We start from the raw sequence: 23,126 nt of genomic DNA, 5'->3' as shown, positions 1-23,126 counted from the left end.
TGTCAAAAGGTCAAAGGTCAATGGTTTGATTTATTCAGGAATTCAACATCAGCAGCTGAAAGAATAATTTTCTTTGACTATAAAATAACATATATATCACTAACAGGTTGCATTTATGAGTTTTATCAAATTTCAAAACTGCTCAAAATTGTATTTTTGATGCTTAATTATGAAATGCAGGTTCATGCTAAAGATATTAAGATAATGTTCACATGTTGATTTAGTCCTAAAGATAAACAGGATGAGGATTCCTCTACATCTATTTATTATCAGGAACAGATTACATAATACACATTTGAGGAGAAAATATTGAAGTCATTAGAGACTTGAATCATTTTAAGGCAAAAGGCCTGAGAGCTGATTTGGACTTTTGGTAAATATTCTTGTTCTTTATTCAAGACGTTTTCAGGAGACGTTCTGTGATATTTCTGTTCTTCTTGCTTTTCATGTTGAGCACAAATTGAGACGTTTGTCTTTTTCATTCAACTTTCTTTCAAATATTTCTAATAATTAATTCTTTATTCTTCTCCATCATAAGAAATGCTATTTATCTTATTGCTTCCTCATCATTTACAGATTTATTTACAGGATTTTAATACATATGATTAACTTTATCATAATTTACTGTTACTGCATTGTTTTTATAATTCATTTATCACTGACTTGATGATGGTATGTCTATTTTATAACAGGTATTATTAATTGTAATGACTAATTGCTTGTTAATTTGGTCATCTATTAGCATTTCATTACAATGCTAAACTGCTTCCTTGGTTGTGGTCAACAGTATTTAGTCTGATACAGTTTTACTGGGGACACTGGGGCAGTACTGGGAGGCTAATTAGGTTATTGTAAATAGCAGTGCAGATGGCGCCCCTTGGTGGATCTTGAATGAGGTGCATTTTGTCACTGCTCGTGATTTTTTTAACCTTTGTAAGATAAATATTTGCTTCTGTCAGATTTTTCCTGTCATTTACCAGTAAATAAAGATTGATGACCATAATATGGAGTTGGTTCAACATCAACCACAGTTTGATGAGTTTGTTCTATCTTTTAGTTTAGGTTGTTTTCACTGCACGGGTCACATCCTGGACTGACCCCCACCAGTCCATCACAGGGCAACATGAAAACACACAGAACAGGCAGATTACAGTCGATTAACATCTCAGACTGTTTGTGGACTGTGAGAGGAAGTCGGAGTACCTGGAGAAAATCCACACATAAACAGTGAGAACATGCAGAAAAATCCCAGACTGGGATTTGAACCCAGAAGGAAAAAAACTTACAAAGCTGGAATGAGGAACGTCTGGTTCTCAAATCATTTAAAATGATGAATATGTTATACTTTACTATACTGAGCAAATGACTTTTCACATACGCTGAATAGGCTAAGATCACTTTTCTACAATTTCTTTTCTGTATTTTCGCAGTTGCTGTAAAACTGCTCAGTTTTTTATGTTTCAAAAATATTCATGTTGAACACAAGGGGGCGCTGCCCACTTTGGTTACCTTCAGAAATATTTTTTTTATCATTAATTTTGCAATTCAACTGTGGTGTATATTAACATAAAAATATGAGACATCCCATTTTAAATAAACACATAACATGCAAGCGTACTAATGAATATACCATAGCTGTTATAATAAGACACTTTATTTTATTTACAAATTCAAAATTGATACATAAAGTGTTGATCAAATCTGATACAGGATTAAAGTAGATAAAGTGAACAGTGCCCATTTTTAAATAAGATTTAACAATAGTTTAGTGTTGAACACAGCAGGGAGACTGCAAACAATGACCAAACGTTTCTGTAAATAACTACTAAGTGGTAAAATTCTCCTTTTGTTCATTGGTCCAACAGTGACACCTATTGTTGTTCCCCCTCCATATTATGGAGGGGGAACAGATTATTTCAGGCTGCTGAATCATCCATTCTTTCCTCTCCTTACCCCATGACCTTGGGGAATAAAGAACAACTGTTTCCAAATTCTCAAAAACCTTTCCATGGGAAAACTGTGTTTGGTGACTGACTTTTATTTCTGCCAGGCTTAAGTGAGAAAAGTTGGATTCTCTTGGCGTTTAAAATAACACAAAACAGTGTCAGAAGACCTCGTTTATTTATTTATTTTACAATTTTTTAAACAACAGCTGCCAATTAAACTGAATGTTACAACCTTGACGTGATTATATAAGTTGTTTTTACCGAGAAATAGATCAGAAGCGACGTGAAAATGACCAGATCCACTTTCTTTCGCCTCTCTGGCTGTAATGCGCGCTCCCGACGCAGTAGGAACAGATTTTCACAGGGGAACCGAATTTCGCACAAGACCGGTGTTATGCCGAGAAATGCATGCCTGCCGAGAATTGCATCCCCTGTCGCGGGAGCGCGCATCGCTCTAAACTCTCGCATATTGATGAGTAAACGGGCTGAAATCCGACCGAAGAGGAAACTTTTTAAAATATTGGTAACATTATAACGTTTATTAATCATGTAAGCGCTAAAATTGTGGGTTTTATTTCGCAAATTAATTGAAATAAACACTGATTTTTTTTCACGTTTATTGAGCCATATTTGTCAAACGTTCTTCAGTGTCTGATGAACAAGTTCTCCGCAGCTGCTTTGAAATTCCAAGATTTTTCTTTTAACACCATAATAGCTTAAAACTTTACAAAACCGAGGCCCAATCCCAATTACGTAGAACATTTTATATCACGCTTAGCTGTCTAGTGTATTAATGTAGGGGAGATGCATTTTAATTTCTGAGCCTGCTAATATTTGCATCCCCTGTCTATTGTCCTGTTCATATGAAACTTATAGTGGTAACTCAGGGAACAAGTGTCATTATGTAGAAAAAATGTAATTTCCAAGTTAGCAGGGGATGCAATTTTTGGCAATATGGATTTCTAGCTTGCCAAAATTTGCATCCCCCCTGTTTTCATCAAATATGATCCAATTGAGGTGAAACTCATACCAGCAGTTCTTACAACTACTCTGGTCATGTAGGACAAGTTATTTCACTCTTAACTCTTTATTTTTCAGAGTTAGCAGGGGATGCAATTTTTGGCAATATGAATTTTCAGCTTGCCAAAATTTGCATCCCCCTGTTTTCATGAAATATTTTCGAAATGATATTAAATTAATTCCAGTTCATAGAACTACTCTGGTCATGTAGAAAAGGTTATTTCACTCTTAACTCGTTATTTATCCAAGTTAGCAGGGGATGCAATTTTTGGCAATATGGATTTTCAGCTTGCCAAAAATTGCATCCCCCCTGTTTTCATCAAATATGATCCATTTGAGATTAAACTCATACCAGCAGTTCTTAGAGCTACTCTGGTGATGTAGAAAAAGTTATTTCACTCTCAACTCTGTGTTTCTCCAAGTTAGCAGGGGGATGCATTTTCCGGCAATATGGATTTTGCTCCTGCCAAAATTTGCATGTCCTCTCTATTTTTCTCAAATGTTATGCTAATAACATGGAACTCATAGCAGAAGCTCACACAACTATTCTTCTTATGCAGAAGATGTTATTCCACTCTTAATTTTTTATTTGTACACGTTAGCAGGGGGATGCGTTTTATGGCACAGCCTATTATCAACCTGCCAAAATATGCTTTCCCTCTCCTTTTTCCTCAAATGTTATCCTATTGATATGAAACTCATACCAGCAATTGAGGGAACAAATGTGATTATATAGAAAAGCTATTTCACTCATAACTGTTTGTTTTTTTAAGCTTGGGGGGATGCATTTTTTGGCATAGCAAATTATGAGCTGCCGATTTTGCATGCCCTTTTTTTCAGCTCAAAAGTGTCATACAGATTTGAAAGTCACTCTAGTAGCTCAGAGCATACGTGTCATTGTCTAGAACATTTCATATAACACATTACTATCCTAATTCTCCAAATTGCAGGACATGCATTTTCTGACAATTTTCATTTTGAGCACATTCTCAGATGCATTCAATAATATTTGATGACAATAGCGGGGATGCAGATTTTGGCAACCTGAAATTCCACATTGCCGGAAAATGCATCCCCCTGTTAACTTGGAGAAACACAGAGTTGAGAGTGAAATAACTTTTTCTACATCACCAGAGTAGCTCTAAGAACTGCTGGTATGAGTTTCATCTCAATTGGATCATATTTGATGAAAGTAGAGGGGATGCAATTTTTGGCAACCTGAAAATTCCACATTGCCGGAAAATGCATCCCCCTGTTAACTTGGAGAAACACAGAGTTGAGAGTGAAATAACTTTTTCTACATCACCAGAGTAGCTCTAAGAACTGCTGGTATGAGTTTCATCTCAATTGGATCATTTGATGAAAGTAGAGGGGATGCAATTTTTGGCAACCTGAAAATTCCACATTGCCGGAAAATGCATCCCCCTGTTAACTTGGAGAAACACAGAGTTGAGAGTGAAATAACTTTTTCTACATCACCAGAGTAGCTCTAAGAACTGCTGGTATGAGTTTCATCTCAATTGGATCATATTTGATGAAAGTAGAGGGGATGCAATTTTTGGCAACCTGAAAATTCCACATTGCCGGAAAATGCATCCCCTGTTAACTTGGAGAAACACAGAGTTGAGAGTGAAATAACTTTTTCTACATCACCAGAGTAGCTCTAAGAACTGCTGGTATGAGTTTCATCTCAATTGGATCATATTTGAGGAAAACAGGGGGGATGCAATTTTTGGCAACCTGAAAATCCATATTGCCAAAAATTGCATCCCCTGCTAACTCTGAAAAATAATGAGTTAAGAGTGAAATATGTTTTTCTACATGACCAGAGTAGTTCTTTGAACTACAGGTATTAGTTTAATATCATTTCAAAAATATTTGATGAAAACAGGGGGGATGCAATTTTTGGCAAGCTGAAAATCCATATTGCCAAAAATTGCACCCCCTGCTAACTCTGAAAAATAATGAGTTAAGAGTGAAATATGTTTTTCTACATGACCAGAGTAGTTCTTTGAACTACAGGTATTAGTTTAATATCATTTCAAAAATATTTGATGAAAACAGGGGGGATGCAATTTTTGGCAAGCTGAAAATCCATATTGCCAAAAATTGCATCCCCTGCTAACTTGGATAAATAACGAGTTAAGAGTGAAATAACCTTTTCTACATGACCAGAGTAGTTCTATGAACTACTGGAATTAATTTAATATCATTTCGAAAATATTTCATGAAAACAGGGGGGATGCAAATTTTGGCAAGCTAGAAATCCATATTGCCAAAGGTTGCACCCCCTGCTAACTCTGAGAAATAAAGAGTTAAGAGTGAAATAACTTGTCCTACTTGACCAGAGTAGTTGTAAGAACTGCTGGTATTAGTTTCACCTCAATTGGATCATATTTGATGAACTCAGGGGGGATGCAATTTTTGGCAAGCTAAAAATCCATATTGCCAAAAATTGCATCCCCTGCTAACTTGGAAATTACATTTTTTCTACATAATGACACTTGTTCCCTGAGTTACCACTATAAGTTTCATATGAACAGGACAATAGACAGGGGATGCAAATATTAGCAGGCTCAGAAATTAAAATGCATCTCCCCTACATTAATACACTAGACAGCTAAGCGTAATATAAATGTTCTACGTAATTGGGATTGGGCCTCGGTTTTGTAAAGTTTTAAGCTATTATGGTGTTAAAAGAAAAATCTTGGAATTTCAAAGCAGCTGCGGAGAACTTGTTCATCAGACACTGAAGAACGTTCGACAAATATGGCTCAATAAATGTGAAAAAAATCAGTGTTTATTTCAATTAATTTGCGAAATAAAACCCACAATTTTAGCGCTTACATGATTAATAAACGTGATAATGTGATAATCTATCTTTAAAAGTTTCCTCTTCGGTCGGATTTCAGCCCGTTTACTCATCAATATGCGAGAGTTTAGAGCGATGCGCGCTCCCGCGACAGGGGATGCAATTCTCGGCAGGCATGCATTTCTCGGCATAACACCGGGACCGACATAGTCGTGTTCCATTTCAGCATCGCCAGAGCAGGTTTTTTCCATTTTGTTGTGGTCACTGGCTCTCTTTGGGCTGTTTTAGGCATCTTCCCGACAGTAAAGTAGATTTAAAAAGTACTTATACTTAGGAAAATTGCAATAAGAGTTCTTGCACTGAGAGCACAGCACAGGACGTCACAGGACCGCCATCTTCTTCCTTCTTGCATGACAAAGTTAAAACCCAAATAATTAGAGGAAGTAGAAACATAGAGGCTTAAGAGTTCAAGCTCTCAGAGGTTCAGGAAGCAGAGAGACGATGCAGCAGAGAGGAGCCATGGAGGAGCCGATGTGGAGGAAAATGTTTCTGTTTTTCATCCTGCAGTTTACAGGTGAGACTCTGAACAGCTTCTGTTCATTAAATTCTCTTCATTTCAACATTAACATCAATGTTTCATCGATGCATCATGTTGGTAGTTTCATAAAGCAGAACCTGAGTTCAGCTTCATGTTGATAATCTGGTTGTAGAAGATATAAAAAGTCTCTGCAGTTATTATTTATTTATGATTCTTATGTGAATATTTCTGGTTTTGTGTCATCAGGAGCTCAGAGCAGAGATCTGTCTCTCTTCTACACCGTCAGAGCTGGAGATGACGTCACTTTGTCCTGTGAAAATGTGATCGAAGGTCACAGTAAATGTGACACAACAACATGGACCTACAGTAAACCAGGAGAAACATCTGTAGAGTTAGTTGCTCATGGGCAGGTTAAGGTTAGCAGATCAGACAGACTGAGTGTTTCTCCAAACTGTTCTCTGGTTGTGAAGAAAGTCACGGCTGATGATGTTGGTCAGTACATCTGCAGACAGTTTCCTAAAGAAGGAGGAGGTCAGTCAGGTCCAGATGCTGTGGCTCGTCTTTCTCTCGTTCACTGTGAGTATTATACAATATTTTCATCTTCTGACAGCAGAATCATAATGATTTCATAAACTGAAGTAACCATAGTTACTCTGCTTTATCTTTCAAATCCTCTTTAGTGTCAAAACATGAGAACCAGAACATGGTGACATTAAACTGCTCTGTGGAGACAAATGAACCATGTAAACACTCAGTGAAGTGGTTGATTCAGGGTAACTATATAGAGAAAGATCAGAAAGAAATAACAGAATCATCGTCTTCCTGCTCTGCTGCTGTCACCTTCCAGACGTCTCATTTCCTTTACCAGTCAAGGTTTGACACGTTAAAGTGTGAAGTAAAGACAGGAAATAAAGTTCAGCTTTTTACCTTCAGCTCTCGTCCATCAGGTGAGAAATTATGACAGTTAAAAGTCTCTTGTTAATATATATTAAATCACATAAAACTGTTTTTTCCAAGAAGTATTGTTGACTTATGCTCCATTTTTAGAGAAAGATGAAACAGCGACCACATCGCCAGCTACAACTAAACCAGATGAAGCAACATTTCTTATAGATGGAGGTACGAATAAACCAACATTTGCTGAAAATATGGAAAAAATGAGTTTGATTCATGTGGCTTTTACATGAACTGATGCTCCACTAATCAAAGTTGTTGTTCCAGTTTCTGTGGTTTGTCTCTGAACAGAACCTGCAGCAGGCTGGTGGAGGTTCCTCGCTGGTTCTCTGGGTTTAGCTGCTCTGATAGCAGCTGTTGTGATCATCAACATCTGGACCAGAACCAAAGGTCAGAGCATCAACAGATCGCTGTGAAAACTGGATGAACATGAAGAGTGTTTAGAAAAGCTGAAGCTTTGTTCTTCTGTTTCAGGGATGAAAACACATCTGGATGAAAACACTGTGAGTTTTTAAAACAAATATGAATAATTTGTTTTCAGTTTATATCTGAGTAAAGGAAATGATCTGAGTAAATGTATCTGCCAGAACAATGTGAAGATCTGCAGTTTTTAGAAACTACCTGAATAAAAACACCTGCTGCTGGATTTAGCCATAATTTCAGAGATAAATTCTGGTTTAAGTGATAATCTGTAAAGTTGGCTGTTGGCAATTACTCTAAATATATATATTTTCTTCTTTTAAATGTGGGAATAAATTGTTTGTGATCCTCTCAGGTGTGTTGTGATGAAGATGAAGCTGCTCTGAACTATGAAAACATCAGAACTTCTTCAGTTTGATCCTCCTGCTTTTCTCAGCAGATCCAGAAGTTCAACATCAGCAGGTTTATCAGTTTTAATGTTATCTGTTGCAATAAAAAAAACTGCTTCATTTTAAATATGTCAATGAATAAAATGTTAAAATAACATCTTAAAATAAGGAGAGTTTAATGAGCAGATTGTTACTTTTCAGATAGAATATCAATTTTGTTAATAGGTTGTTCAGAAATGAATTATTTCCTGGTTTGTGCTGCAGGGCTTCATGAATTGATTGTCGTCCTGATGAGTAAAGCAGGAACTGAATAGTGTGGAGAAATATCCGTCTCCATCCTGACTTCTTCATCTTTGAGGATGAATAAAAGTCAGTGAGTTGAATTCATGAAATCCATTTATTAATGACAAAATACAGCTGGTCTGCTTCTCAAGCCATCCTTAAGGTTTATCAGAACAAAATGCCATCAAATAAAAGTTTTTCATTCTCTTTGTTAGCTTTTATCTTAGCTACGCCCTAAAGAGGGCGTTTCCAAGGATCCTTTAGCTTTAGCTTTGCAGCTATCTGAAAGAGATAGAAGAAAAACACTGAATTATTTATGTTCAACAACATATTTACTGCCACCTAGTGTCAGATTTACATCATTGCTCTGCATCAGGCTTATGAGTTTTGCTCAGCATCAGCAGGTTTATCTGTTAGTTTATTTATTATCCAGTGATCAGAACCGTTTCCTTCAGCTCCATGAGGGATCGTTATAGATCCGTTATAGATTCCCACAGAATGTTGACTATAAACATTTGTCCTTTTAATTTTCTTGAATTGTCAGCATTTGGTGCATTATGTAATATGTTATGTGAAGGTTGTTTTAGATACATTTGCTTTGCTTTTATTTCTCAAAATGACGCATGATGCTGCCACTACCATGCACACTTAACCAGATATGTTCTGTTTTTATCTGCTTGGTGTTTTGTTTGCATATTTCTGCTGAAAAATGAAGACAAATGCAACTTTTCCTGAGGTTCAAAACAAACTTTGATTATTTTTGGATTATTTTTTCTTGATGTGTGAAGCAGCTGCAATTACATTTTGTTAATAAAATGAGCTGATTCAAGATGGACGAGTCTTTAATTTGTAGTATTGATTCTTCATTAGTTGTGACATCAGATCAAATCTTAGCCTGTTGGGAGTTAAACAGAACTCCTCATCATTAATTTACAGATAATTTGTTAAAATGTTTGGTGCTTTAGATGCACTAAATGAATGCATGCTGCTGCTGTTACCCACAGAGAGTGAAGTCATTGTTCCACATTCAGACCTTTGCTGCTTCTATAACCACGTTCACATGAAAACACTTCCTGTTTTAATGATCATAAACCGAAGGAGGGCAGAAAACTTCTTCCTATCTGCATTAATCCACCCTGAGTTTTCACAACAGAATATTTCCTATCAACTTTCTGCATCAACTCAAAATGTAGCAGAGCAGCAAATTGAGAAAATGAACATAAATGTTATTTTAATTTTGACACTCAACAAACTCAGATAAAATGCAATAAGTTGTTACACACATTTGTGTTCCTCTTCCTGTTTTCAAAAAATGGCTCCACTACTTCATCATATGTGTACAAAAGACAGTTAATTATTTATTTTCAGCCCTCTGGTTTTGTTCTTTATCAGGATGTTAAATGTAGTATTTGTTTCAGCCACTAGGTGGTTTCACGTTCGTGTTTGCTGCATGTTTATAGAGCTGAGTGTATTAAGTGGTGTGGCTAAAAGCAGGCTTCGCTGTTGTCCCTTTCTATCGTGTGCGTCCATTGAATGTAAGTAATACTGTTGTCGGTTTAGTTCAGGTTATAAATGTCTAAGAGCTGTATCGTATCCTGTCACGTTTAATATTATTGTCGTTTGCTGCGGTTTGTTTAATTTGTTGAGAGCTAAAAGTTAGCCGTTAGCACTACGCTATTAAGCTCGGTTGATTAGATGCAGCTGTTACTCTTGTCACTATTTGCTGCCAAAATGCCTTATTTCTCTTGTATATGTTATTGTGTGATGCTATAATTAACAGATTTGATTATTATTTACATTCTCATAACTATTAAGAAGTTTATAGTAATATTTAAACATAAATAAGTTTATACACTTTGCAGACATTTGGTTTATTGTGCATTTACCTGCAAGTTCTTATAATTTGTATTTGTTTATCTTTGTAGAAACCACACATACACATACGCACCCATCCATAGTCCCAACTGCATGTGACTATATGTATGGAGAACAGCAAGAATTCATTAAAGTCGTTTGAAGATAAATCCTGGAGTTGGACATCCTCTTCTTACATCAATCACAAACTCACCTGAACATATACATTAACTGTCCTAACCCGACACCCTGGAGTGATTGCTTGTCCATCAATAACTGAATCAGCTTCAATCTTCAATACAATATGTTACAAAATGAGAATCAATGGGTTTTATATTAATAATTTGAAGACTAATATTTTATCAGTATTTACTTATTGATGTTTTCTCTCTTTATGTAACAGTTTTATTTATTTGCATTACACTTTTTACAATCTGCCAAATATTTTTCATGAAAGTTTAAAATGTAAATGCTCCTTATTATATAGCACTTTCTCATATTGAACACAAGGGGGCGCCAGCTGCTTTGGTTGTCAGCATGATTCTGTGACGTATATTTTAGTATTAAAACACTTTTTCATGACTCCTTTCTTAAACCTTTCTATAATTATTAATATCTTAATTTAGACATTTTGATCAAAGTTTTCTAAATCAATTATTTTTGTCATTAATCTACTATAAGATCCTGTTACATTACATGAGTCTCATAATCTAATTTTGTTGTAAGTTTGCAGCATGTCAGTGTTTGAAACACAGCAGCTCATAATGGTTTCAAAATGCAGACGACAGAAACTGACCAAACATTTCTGCTGAAAACCAGCAGCTGTGGTGTGAAGCATGGTGGTTGCATGACAAACTTAAAACCCAAATAATTAGAGGAAGTAGAAACATAGAGACTTAAGAGTTCAAGCTCTCAGAGGTTCAGGAAGCAGAGAGACGATGCAGCAGAGAGGAGCCATGGAGGAGCCGATGTGGAGGAAAATGTTTCTGTTTTTCATCCTGCAGTTTACAGGTGAGACTCTGAACAGCTTCTGTTCATTAAATTCTCTTCATTTCAACGTTAACATCAATGTTTCATCGATGCATCATGTTGGTAGTTTCATAAAGCAGAACCTGAGTTCAGCTTCATGTTGATAATCTGGTTGTAGAAGATATAAAAAGTCTCTGCAGTTATTATTTATTTATGATTCTTATGTGAATATTTCTGGTTTTGTGTCATCAGGAGCTCAGAGCAGAGATCTGTCTCTCTTCTACACCGTCAGAGCTGGAGATGACGTCACTTTGTCCTGTGAAAATGTGATCGATGGTCACAGTAACTGTGACACAACAGTCTGGATCTACAGTAAACCAGGAGAAACATCTGTACAGTTAGTTGGTCATGGGCAGGTTATGGATAGCAGATCAGACAGACTGAGTGTTTCTCCAAACTGTTCTCTGGTTGTGAAGAAAGTCACGGCTGATGATGTTGGTCAGTACATCTGCAGACAGTATCTTAAACAAGGAGGAGGTCAGTCAGGTCCAGATGCTGTGGCTCGTCTTTCTCTCATTCACTGTGAGTATTATACAATATTTTCATCTTCTGACAGCAGAATCATAATGATTTCATAAACTGAAGTAACCATAGTTACTCTGCTTTATCTTTCAAATCCTCTTTAGTGTCAAAACATGAGAACCAGAACATGGTGACATTAAACTGCTCTGTGGAGACAAATGAAACATGTAAACACTCAGTGAAGTGGTTGATTCAGGGTAAATATATAGAGAAAGACAACAAGGAAATAACAGAATCATGGTCTTCCTGCTCTGCTGCTGTCACCTTCCAGACGTCTCATTTCCTTTACCAGTCAAGGTTTGACACGTTAAAGTGTGAAGTAAAGACAGGAAATAAAGTTCAGTTTTTTACCTTCAGCTCTCGTCCATCAGGTGAGAAATTATGACAGTTAAAAGTCTCTTGTTAATATATATTAAATCACATAAAACTGTTTTTCTAAGAATAATTGTTGACTTATGCTCCATTTTCAGAGAAAGACGAAACAGCGACCACATCGCCAGCTACAACTAAACCAGATGAAACATCAGGCAACAGAATGACAAGTACAAACACTTCAACATCTGCTCCAGCTGTGGAACAAAGTAAGTTTTTCTTTTTCACATTCAGTGTTGCTTTTAATCACAAGTTAACATCATAATGATTCTTTAAATGCTTCTTTACTGACATTTCACTTTTCTTGTCAAGGTTTTCTCTGGTTGTATATCACTCTACCTCTGCTTCTGGTGGCCTTGATAACAACTCTGTTCATTGTGTTAAAGAGAGCAAGAGGTGAATATTTTTAAGTCCAAGACATTCAGTTAACCAGAATTTAACTTCTGGAGAAACTTAAGGGGCTAATCTGAAATCTTTTTCATTTTTTAGGCCACAAAGCTAAACAAATTTCCAATGACGTGAGTTTAAAGGATGTTCTTGTTGTAAATGTGTTTTACTTTACAAAATGTAAAGAAAGAGGCAATTATAGGAAGTTTGTAGCAGATAAACAAATATGAAGCTGATTATTATTTTGTTTATCCAAATGTGTGACTGAATTAAAGCAGCAGCCAAATATCTCAAACAACATGTGCAATAACTGACCCAGATTAATCTGACTGTTTCTACAGGGTGTAACTTTGACTCAGTCTGCATCTGAAACTCAGCAGCAGGTAAATAACAGCCTCTCTAGTATCCCTGAAATGTAAATGCTGCTCATTTTAGAAAAGTATTTAAAAATAAAGCTGAAGTTTCCGTGAGCTGCTGTGCAACAGAAAAAGGAAAATGTGAAACGAGAAGTGAAAAGAGAGCTAGGTTGAGACATGAGTCACACTGTTTGAAGAAGTTGTGTGTCTGCATGCATCACTTGTGTCTGAACGGTTCTCACTCTGCAGGTTGACCCAGAAAATGGCGTCTCCTACGCCTCCATCAGCTACACCAAGAAGTCCAGCAGCAGCAGGGTAACCTGTCTCTATTCTTGTTTTTAACTTGTCAGGTTGAGCAAAACTAGTAGTTCCTCAAACAGTGTAAAAAGCTTCATTTGTCAAATTGACTTTTACCCAGAATGAGGAAAAATCCTGGTAAACCAGTGAAAATATGAGAAGGAAAAAGTGGATTTACACAATTTGAGAAAGTCTGTTGGACTATTGTGATCTACAGGTTCTGAGATCTCCATTGCAAACAAAAATATTCACTGAATTGGTATTGGGATAGTTAAATCAGACCAATTTAATACTCCTGGAAAGGCCTTCCCAAGTTAAACTCTTCTGAAAGTAAAGAACTGAGCTTAAAAGTTAAGTCTGAAGCAGAAAAACAACCAACTTTTTAAGAAAATCTTTCATTTCTGCCAAGAAAAGTGATCAAATACTCAGCAAGATGCAACTTAAACTAAACGTAAACACAAAATCTGGATATATTTAAATGATTGTGTGCAAACGTCTGACCAGAGCTGCTGCTTGTTTTCTGTTTCTGCAGGCTAAAGATGATGATGAAGGTGAAACTGTGACATACAGCACGGTGAAATCTCCCGCCGTAGATCCCAGCAGCCTCTACGCTTCCATCAAATAACCAGACAAGCAGTTTGAGTCCCAGGAAGGAGCCAAATGCTAGATTTACTGTTACAGGTGTGATTAGTTGAAAAAAAGTGAAATGCCTCATTATAGATAACTGCATAAAAGAAGGAAAGTAATGTATATTGCACTTGTTTAGCTTTGCTATGGTTAATTACTATAACTTATTAACCGAGCTTTGCAATGTATGTTTTTTTTATTTTAAATTCCAATTTCCAACTGAAAATCAGAAATTTTATTTCAGCGTTTGATATTTAAGTTTCTCATTTTTATCTGAGTATTTATCTGAGACTGAAGAAATGGATGTGCTATTTTTAGTATTTTAGTATCATAAATGACTCCGTCCAGCAGAGTGACTGAGATGTGAAACTGTAAAAGTCTTCAGCAGGAGACTTTGAAACTGGACGAAAAAGGAGAACAGCTCTCCAACCCTCAAGTTTTGTTTTCTTGTGGTCTTACTTCTTGAAAGAAACCACCAATTTAGAGAAGTGGATGTGTGACAACTGGAAAGAGACGTTTTGAGAGCCACAGTTTGCACAGGACCTCATGTGGAATTATTTAATCATGTATTGATAATGCTTGTAACAATCCTGATGATTGTTATAAGTTTTTGAAAAGTCCTTTCATTTTTTGATGGAATGATTACAAGTTTCCAGATAATAAAGCTCATTTCTCACATCGTGTTTGTGTGATGCCACCTGCTGGTGAAATGTGAATAAAGTTTATACTGTATGTGAAGGGCTTTGTGTTAATGCCTTGCGATTTACATTACATATTGTTATTGTCCATAAAATTCAAGGTAAAATTAAGCTATTCATGTTTATTTTATTTGTATAAGAATAAAGAATGCAACAAAATTTTGTTGACTAATATGTATGACTGGAGAATGTATAAAAGATATATAAACCATAAAATGCAATGAAGAAAAGTTTTAATACAACATATAATCTGCTCTCATAGACGCTAAAGAACAGTTTAATTTTAAAATTTATTTTTAATTCAACTAAAAAGGGATTAGAAAAGATGAATCAATCAGACCTCCTGTCCTTTTCACATTTAATGTGTAAACCCGACTCCAAACCTGGAGGTGGCGCTGCGGTTTATGTTCAAACTGAGGCAGGAACCGGAAGTTATCCTCCCTGGTAACAGTATCAATTTCCAGTGTTGTGATGTCGGCCGAACCTTGAATTTGTTGCTGGGTTTTATTTTTCTTTCAAATCGCGAACAATTAACTCCGTCTTTATTTATCAAAACAGCTGAAAATTCAACCGGAAGTAGTTGTTAGTAGTTCGGTAAGTTTTAAACGCAGAATGACGTTAATAAACGATCCTGGTGATCAGTTAGCCGTTTGTTAGCAGTTACAAACGGTGTAGTCTATGAACTTGCTCGTTATTATTTTTATTCTTTACGTTTGTTAACATGTATGCAGTGTCAGGTAAAAATATGTTGTTTAGTCACATATTTCTTGCTGAGCCGCCGAGTTCAGTGTTAGCATGTAGCATGCTAACGGTGGGAGGTTCCAGAAAGCGTCCAGCCTGCTTCAGGTTTCAGTCACTGGGTTTGTCTGCTCTGTGCGTTAGATGTGTCTGGGGAAACCTTAGACCATGAGCAACAGTCATCCTCTGCGGCCTCTGGCCTCCGTGTCGGAGATCGACCACATCCACCTGCTGTCGGAGCAGCTCGGAGTGCTGGTGCTGGGAGAGGAGTACAGCGACGTCACCTTCGTCGTGGAGGGGAAGCGGTTCCCGGCGCACCGGGTCATCTTGGCGGCTCGATGCCACTACTTCAGGTACCGCTGCAAGTTCGGGTTCATCGGTCCTGCTGTTTTTTTGTGGTCTAAGGATCAATGCAATCGATAGGCTTTATTTAAACTTCTAAAATATTTAGCCATATATGAACTAGTAGTGTTTTATAAAAACTAAATATATTTGTTTTGAAATAATCAGTGTTGTTTATTGTCCCTTCTTACCACATTGTTGCTGTATTGTCATTATCCACCAGTTTAAGTTAAATTGTTTAAAATTTAATTCTAAATCTCTGTCTGGCTGTTTGATTAGAAAGGCGGGCAGAGAGACGTTGGGGTCAGGGATATGACCCCATTATCCATCATGATAGATGGAAGTTATTAAAATAACACTTTGTTGTGATGGTTGTGCTTCACAACAGGTTTTAAGTAAAAGAAACAGCAAAAGCTAAAATCCTTCCAGCTACACAGCATGAAAAATTTTAGGGAATAATTGTCAAAAAATATTGAAATCAACCTAATTTATTAATGTACCTTATGAAGTCCCAACATGCTGCCACCATGAGAGATACTTTCCTATTATGAATACTTACTTTTCACAGCAGTTGGTGCGCAGCTAGATCATTTAGAAAACTAGTGTGGCTCCAGTTTTGATTTCATACGTAAATGTTGTAAATATAGCTGCAGTTTATCAAATGTAATTGTCTATTCCTGAAGAGTAAACTGAGGAATAGACGATCACATGACACCATGCTGCTCTTCTAAGTGTTCTTCCGTCTGATTTTAAGAATTAATTTCCCTCTGACTCTGTAACCATCTGAAGTCCAAATCACTCTGATCTCTGTGCCTGCTTCAGGGCCTTGCTGTATGGTGGGATGAAGGAGTCCCAGCCCCAGGCTGAGGTTCGTTTGGAGGAGACCCGGGCTGAAGCGTTCTCCATGCTGCTGAACTACCTGTACACGGGCCGGGCCAGCCTCAGTTCTGCCCGGGAAGAGGTGCTGCTGGACTTCCTGGGTTTGGCTCACCGCTACGGCCTGCAGCCTCTGGAGGATTCCACCTCCGAGTTCCTGCGCACCATCCTGCATATCAACAACGTGTGCCTGGTGTTCGACGTGGCCTGCCTGTACTGTCTGAGCGTGCTCAGTGAGGCCTGCTGCGCGTACATGGACAGACACGCTCCAGAGGTTCTCAACTCTGACAGCTTTCTGTCACTCTCCAAGGTAACATGATGGAGCTCATTACATCCTGCTGCACTCTGGAGAAAACATCCATACAAGCTGTCAAGACATATTTAACATTTTTGTTTGTATTTTATCTCTAATGAACTGCTCTGATTGCTCTTTATGTATTGATTGGAAAAGCTCTAACTTGACAGGTTATCTCTATGATTTGCTTGTATTTTTAAGTTATATTCATGCCCTATAAAAACACAAAAGTACAGTTTGAGGTAATATTAAGTGCAATGTTATGGGGTTGCAGCTGGTGATTAAGTAATTTATTATTCCAAAAATCATTAATTGATTAATAGGTCAAAAAATGGCATATTCTGCAGATTCTTCATTTAACCACTTACAAGCATTTCATGCAATATTTGAAATACATTTAAAAATGTAAATAAATCATAAATCACTTGAGGCAAAGGACATAACTAAAAAATTACTAATGTAAAAAGTGCTTTTTGACTTTGCATCAGTACAGTTTAGGGTTAAAATGATTATTTATATTTCTAGAATAATCAATTAATAACTAGATGAAAAAGGTTTTTAATAAGAGATTTTTTTTTCAGTGAATTTGAACCAGGTGAAGCTTAGACTGCCACCTGAGGAATTCTGGGTAGGACACATAGAAACTGATTGATGATAAATACAAATTAGTATATTTTTTGTATAGCTTTGGTTTTCTGCTGCTCGGACTCTGACTGAATTGATTAAAAGGCCTTAATCAATTCCTAAATTTATTGTTGATTATTTCAATCATTGATCCATCCTATTAATTCTTTCAGCTTTTCAGTTTTGGCTTTTTAAATCCTACCCTTGTTTTATGTGAACATCTTCCTCCAGATGGCGCTGCTGACTGTGGTTCGTCGGGACTCTTTTGCTGCCAGTGAGAAGGAGATCTTCCAGGCTCTGTGTCGGTGGTGCCAGCAGCACGAGGACGGGGTGGACACACAGGAAGTGATGTCAGCGGTGCGGCTGCCGCTCATGACTCTGACTGAGATGCTGAACGTTGTGCGGCCATCCGGCCTGGTGAGCCCCGACGACCTGCTGGACGCCATAAAGAGCCGCTCAGAAAGCCGCAACATGGACCTGAACTACCGGGGAATGCTCAGTGAGTTCTGCTCTGTCCGGATCTGCAGAGCGGGTTCAGCGTTTCTACATCACGGTCTCTGTGTCTGATCCCAGTCCCAGAGGAGAACCTCGCCACCATGAAGCACGGAGCGCAGGTGGTCAAAGGAGAGCTGAAGTCTGCTTTGCTGGACGGAGACACCCAGAACTACGACCTGGACCACGGGTTCTCCAGACACCCCATCGAGGAGGACGGTCGCTCCGGCATCCAGGTCAAACTGGGCCAGCCGTCCATCATCAACCACATCCGACTGCTGCTGTGGGACAGAGACAGCCGGTGAGACGGCCTGCATCACCAACAGAAATTAAACTCTGGCTGATAACTGTTGCTTTATAAATGTCACATGATGTAGTTTATCTAGAACATTGTTGAGTTGAAGGCAATGACTGATCTAGCTGATTATATCCTTGTTCTAAAGGCATTTAAACCAGTCTCCAGTAAATCTAACCAGTAGGATATGATATTGTTTCAGGTCGTATTCGTACTACATCGAGGTTTCCATGGATGAGCTGGACTGGGTGCGGGTCATCGACCACTCCAAGTACCTCTGCAGATCGTGGCAGAATCTGTACTTCACTCCACGAGTTTGCAGGTAAATTAAACTTTTATTTTCTCCTGGTCCAGTTCCTGCTCTCTGTGGTTAGACCTCAACTCAAACCTTTAGGTTAAAATACCATTCAGATCCGTTTCATTTGACTTTTCTCTTTCTGTTTGAAAACTTTACAAAGTGATGCAGAGTTAAAGATCTCTGTTCAACATGATTTTGTTCATTGTGTTCATATTTCTACATTGAAAAAGATGCTCATTTTATTATGAGATGTATCCAGATTCACAGTTTAGATTAAATGTGTAAAAATGTTAAATATTTAGAGAAATAAAAAAACAAAACAAGAACATTTTCATAATTTGGAATTTCGGTTGTCTAATTTTTTGTTGACAGCTGTTTATTCCACTCAAACTAAAATCTTTAGAAACTTAAAGTGGTTTACATCCTCTCAACAAGCTTAGAAAATTAACAAATGTTGCTCATTCTGTGTTCTAAAACTACAGATATGTTCGCATCGTTGGAACACACAACACGGTCAACAAGGTGTTTCACCTCGTAGCTTTTGAATGCATGTTCACCAACCGTCCATTTACGCTGGAGAACGGCCTTGTGGGTAAGTTTATGGCTGAAAACTTGCTTTATATTTATACCTTTCATGCATTATGACCTTAATGTTAATCTGTGAAATCACTGGACTCAAATGTCACATCCTGCCTCTGATCTGCTGCCACTGTTCCCAGTTCCCAGAGAGAACGTTGCCACCATCGCAGCCTGCGCCAGTGTGATCGAGGGAGTGAGCCGCAGCAGAAACGCTCTGCTGAACGGCGACACTCAGAACTACGACTGGGACTCGGGCTACACGTGTCATCAGCTGGGCTCCGGAGCCATCGTCATCCAGCTGGCCCAGCCCTACTCCATCGGATCCTTAAGGTCTGTAATGGGTCGGGTACCGTGTCCAGTTCCACCACCGTGTTAAACAGTTTTATAGTCAGAGACACTTTATTCTACTGTTCCTACTTTAGGAGTGAACATTGCTTTTTAACTGAAGTAATCAGGTCAAGTTTGTTCTTTTTAAGATTTTGAGGAAATGCAAGTGATTCCTGAAACTGGGCTTTTTTCACTCATTCCTCTTGTTTCAGTGCCTCATTTTAATGTCAGTGGTGTAAATTGAAAAGTGAGTGACGTTAATGTAGAGTAAAATCTGCCTTCCAGGCTTTGAGCTGAGTTTCATTCTGTACGGCAAAGTAAATCTAACTTTACAGATTATGTTTCCCTGTGTTAATCCAGGCTGCTCCTCTGGGACTGTGACGAGCGTTCCTATAGTTACTACATTGAAATTTCCACCAATCAGCAGCAGTGGACGAAAGTGGTGGATTGCACCAGAGTGGACTGCCAGTGAGGAACCTCTCATTCCTGATGCTCCAACTCCTGCTGAGCAGCAGCAGGGATCAGTTTTATCTGAAGCTGTGATGAATTTAAGTTTTTAATGTAAAGTTAAATCCTAATAATTTAACAAAGAGTGAGTAAACGTAAGAATATAGATTTAATTGCTGCATAAAAATTTAGTTTGTCAAAATGGCTCAGAGTTTTATTCTAGAATGCAGATAAATACTGTCTAAAGTTATTTGCTAGAATTTTTTTTTTCTCGTTGAAGTTATTTAAAGGGGTGGCATTATGTATTTTTCAGGCACTCAGTGCAGTTTTATAGAACAAGCATGTAACTATGTTACCTTCAGTTGTTGCAAACACATCAAATATGACCTAAAAAATGACTTTGTAATTTAATGAATTGAAATTGGGCCAGAGACCTCGGGCAATCTAGACCTAAGATTCACAGCAACACAGCACCTCTATAGTACCGCCAGTAGAGGGCGTCTCCACAGGATTGTGCCATGCTTGGTGGCCAACCCCGTTAAATTCTTTTTTTTTCCTAAATGACAAACTAGAATCATACTGAACCTAGCAAACAGGGTTCCTCAGTAGAAGGTTGTAGTGATGTCATTTCCTCCCAATCTGCAACCATTAGAGGTTTTCTGGTCACACACATCACTCCTGTGGTCAGGCACGACAGGCTAAAAGTTTTAAACACAGCAGAAAATAATAAATGTTCTGAATATTTCCATAGCTGGATGATCGTCTGTTTTGAAGTCGCTAAAACAGAAAATTAGAAACATCTCAACTATCATCTGCCATCACCTTTTTGAAGTCAAATATGCTGTGAGACTTGGTTATACAGAGCAGCAATCAAAGTTTTTTCTGGATTTTTTTTTAACTGGATGATTTTCTGCAAATATAAATGGAAGTAATGATAATTGTGATCTGTTGACTCAATCCTGAAGTTGGACAGTTTAAAACTTATTTTAATATTTGTTACAGATCATGGCAGACTTTGAAGTTTGAGAATCAGCCTGCTTCCTTTGTCCGTATCGTTGGGACCAATAACACTGCTAATGAGGTACAGAGCAGCTGAAAATCTGCTTTCTTTTTCATTCTAGAGAATTATTCTGTTCTTCCTGTGTCTGGTGTCCCTGCTGCCACTGCTGATCTTTTAAATCTGAACTCAATCTCAGGATGTTTGTTGTGTTTTGACCTCTGTCTGAACATCTCTGCAGGTGTTCCACTGCGTCCACTTCGAGTGTCCCGCCCAGCTGGACATGAAGGTCGCCGAGGGCAGTCCGCTTTCGGATTTGTTTGATTCTGGTGTCGCCAACCAGCAGCAGCGACTCCAACGACCTTCACGCACACATAGCCTGATGCCCAACCAGCCTTCCTCCCCACCTCCACCCTCTTCCTCACAGTTCCACCATTAAAAGCTCTCAGACCTCCAAATGCCATTTTGCACAGCTTTCACCATCCAGACTGCACTGCTCTGATGCTGCTAAGGTCCATTGTCTCGTTGTTCCAGCCCACCGTCCCTCTGTCATGTGTGCAGCAGTAGAAATCTGTGTATCTGTGGCAGCATACTTTATTTATATCTCCTGTCTTCCTGGTTTTCTGACTGAAATATGGTTTAAATGTACTGACATGTACATTTTATGAAGGTACTTTTTATCATTTCAGAATCTTGAAGTCCGATTTATTATTATTTTTCTTTAACGACGAGGCAGACACTGACATGATTATGCCGTACTACTAAAAAAAGCAGTCAGACCAGGTAGAGAAGGGAACAGCTATGTGAATTTGATAAATTCATACTAATAACTGAAGAACAAAAGGGATTTGATCCTTATCAAGCTATTTTTTAGGAATTTGTCTTAAAAAAAACAGATCCAACTGACTTTTCTTACCATAAACATAGCAGAGTTGCAATCATATATTTTTTAAAGTTTAAAAGCTCATTCTTAAATAAACCCAGCAGGGAAGTAAAAGCATCTTGTTACTTTTTAGGTGCAAATAAAAGTTAATCATGTTATGCATTTACATATTGAGTAATAACTGAGAATTTGAATATCAGGCTTTCGTACGCTAAACGAAGCAGATGCTGATATCTGGTGCCACTTTTGATAAGAATTCACACCATAGATGAATGTTCTAAGCGTTTAAGTTGCTTAATATAAATAATTGGGGGTTAAGTTTGCATAAAGACATAAATCAGGGCTCAGAAGCTCGGACCAAATTAACATGCACTAGGACTGTCTGATGTGAAGAGTTGGAAATACAAGCAGCTGCTGTTTGCACTTTATTTTAGGACACATAAATAAAGTTTGCAGATTGGATTTTCTGACTGAATCACAGCTCATGAGTTCTGATTGGGAGTCTTTCTATTTGCAAGAACAATTCATTTAAACTCCTAGTGGTTTCTGGGGGATGTAGTAAGATGTTCTGTTTGAGTTTTTGTTCTTTTTATTTAAATAAGCTGTTCTGTGTTCATTTTTTTCTTGTGTGCATTGAAGTTTTGCACTTTTGAGTTGAAAGAAATGTTATTAGATTTGTTCAGTGTTGTATTGTGAGAAATAAGATAATTAGCTCAATTGTTTTCTCTCTTTCCACCTCCTCTTTGCAGTGTATGAGATTGATTAGCTGGTTAAAGTCTTCCTAAATGAAAGTTAAAGTTCCTAAATGAAATAGGGCTGTTTATGTTATGGTAGAGATGATATCCCATAGATTTATAAATTTTCCTAGTTTAGCTTTTTGCATACATTACTTTTGATCAGTGATGCTGGTTGTGTTTCTGCACTCATTGTTCTACAAACTGCTTCTCAGTAATGTAATTTTTAAGTTTTGGAGATCAACTAACAATGCTGGTTGTGATTTCTGTGAAGGGCTCCCACTGATGTGCCCGTGTGGAAAGCTGCTGTTAGCCGTTAGCTGCTGTAGGTGACGTCTTTCATACAGGCGATGCAGTGACCTCGATCTCCTGAGTCCTCAAAGCTTCTGTTACAGAACAAGCTGTGCTGATTGATTAGTAACTGTGTTCATCTTGCTTTAGGCACTAATGCTCTGTTAGCTCATTAGACAACATTGATGCTACCTAATGAGAGGTTGTTGTTGTCATTAAACTTTTAATAATCTTTGATTTTGAAACTTGAATGGCTCCCTGTGGCATTTTCTTTAAAATGGAACAGTTTTTTATTTCTTTTTTTAAATTGTGCAACCCGCATGGGTCCCACTCTACAGTAACTAACGTGGACCATAGTGAAATCTCCAGATGTGTGCCCATCCCCTTCTTCCATGGGTCCTGTGT

General features: G+C 37.7%; 3 protein-coding genes across 6 annotated transcripts; all 3 read left to right on the top strand.

Annotated features, from left to right (window-relative positions):
* Positions 1 to 5,867: 5,867 nt before the first annotated feature.
* On the top strand, positions 5,868 to 10,385 carry LOC129356472 (uncharacterized). 4 transcript variants are annotated; one of them, XR_008605410.1, is made up of 9 exons: positions 5,868 to 6,352; positions 6,563 to 6,892; positions 6,997 to 7,263; positions 7,364 to 7,435; positions 7,562 to 7,660; positions 7,745 to 7,773; positions 8,046 to 8,152; positions 8,344 to 9,896; positions 10,287 to 10,385. XR_008605410.1 is itself a non-coding variant. In XM_055026065.1 (9 exons), the coding sequence occupies exons 1-8, from the start codon at positions 6,280 to 6,282 to the stop codon at positions 8,106 to 8,108; spliced, it is 852 nt and encodes a 283-aa protein (XP_054882040.1). In that variant the 5' UTR covers positions 5,868 to 6,279; the 3' UTR covers positions 8,109 to 8,152; positions 8,344 to 10,385. The 4 variants fall into 4 exon arrangements, 3 of the variants coding, with proteins under 3 accessions (XP_054882040.1, XP_054882039.1, XP_054882041.1); XM_055026065.1 differs by having other exon boundaries at positions 6,563 to 6,732; positions 6,814 to 6,892; positions 8,344 to 10,385; XM_055026064.1 differs by having other exon boundaries at positions 8,344 to 10,385.
* Positions 10,386 to 11,876: 1,491 nt separating this feature from the next.
* LOC129356483 (uncharacterized) lies at positions 11,877 to 14,626 on the top strand. The gene is made up of 7 exons (XM_055026081.1): positions 11,877 to 12,137; positions 12,237 to 12,347; positions 12,451 to 12,534; positions 12,628 to 12,656; positions 12,867 to 12,908; positions 13,131 to 13,196; positions 13,711 to 14,626. The coding sequence occupies exons 1-7, from the start codon at positions 11,894 to 11,896 to the stop codon at positions 13,801 to 13,803; spliced, it is 669 nt and encodes a 222-aa protein (XP_054882056.1). The 5' UTR covers positions 11,877 to 11,893; the 3' UTR covers positions 13,804 to 14,626.
* Positions 14,627 to 14,934: 308 nt separating this feature from the next.
* btbd9 (BTB (POZ) domain containing 9) lies at positions 14,935 to 22,972 on the top strand. The gene is made up of 11 exons (XM_055026075.1): positions 14,935 to 15,097; positions 15,386 to 15,594; positions 16,406 to 16,769; positions 17,610 to 17,877; positions 17,952 to 18,171; positions 18,368 to 18,487; positions 18,946 to 19,055; positions 19,183 to 19,372; positions 19,730 to 19,837; positions 20,819 to 20,897; positions 21,055 to 22,972. Exons 2-11 carry the CDS (start codon positions 15,410 to 15,412, stop codon positions 21,250 to 21,252), a joined length of 1,842 nt encoding a protein of 613 aa, XP_054882050.1. The 5' UTR covers positions 14,935 to 15,097; positions 15,386 to 15,409; the 3' UTR covers positions 21,253 to 22,972.
* The last annotated feature ends 154 nt before the right edge of the window (positions 22,973 to 23,126 follow it).

The sequence above is a fragment of the Poeciliopsis prolifica genome, unplaced genomic scaffold (genome assembly GCF_027474105.1).
Source record: "Poeciliopsis prolifica strain line A6 unplaced genomic scaffold, Auburn_PproV2 SCAFFOLD173, whole genome shotgun sequence".
NCBI lineage: Eukaryota > Metazoa > Chordata > Actinopteri > Cyprinodontiformes > Poeciliidae > Poeciliopsis > Poeciliopsis prolifica.
Note: the sequence above shows the minus strand (reverse complement) of the source record. Positions and strands in the feature narration are given on the sequence as shown.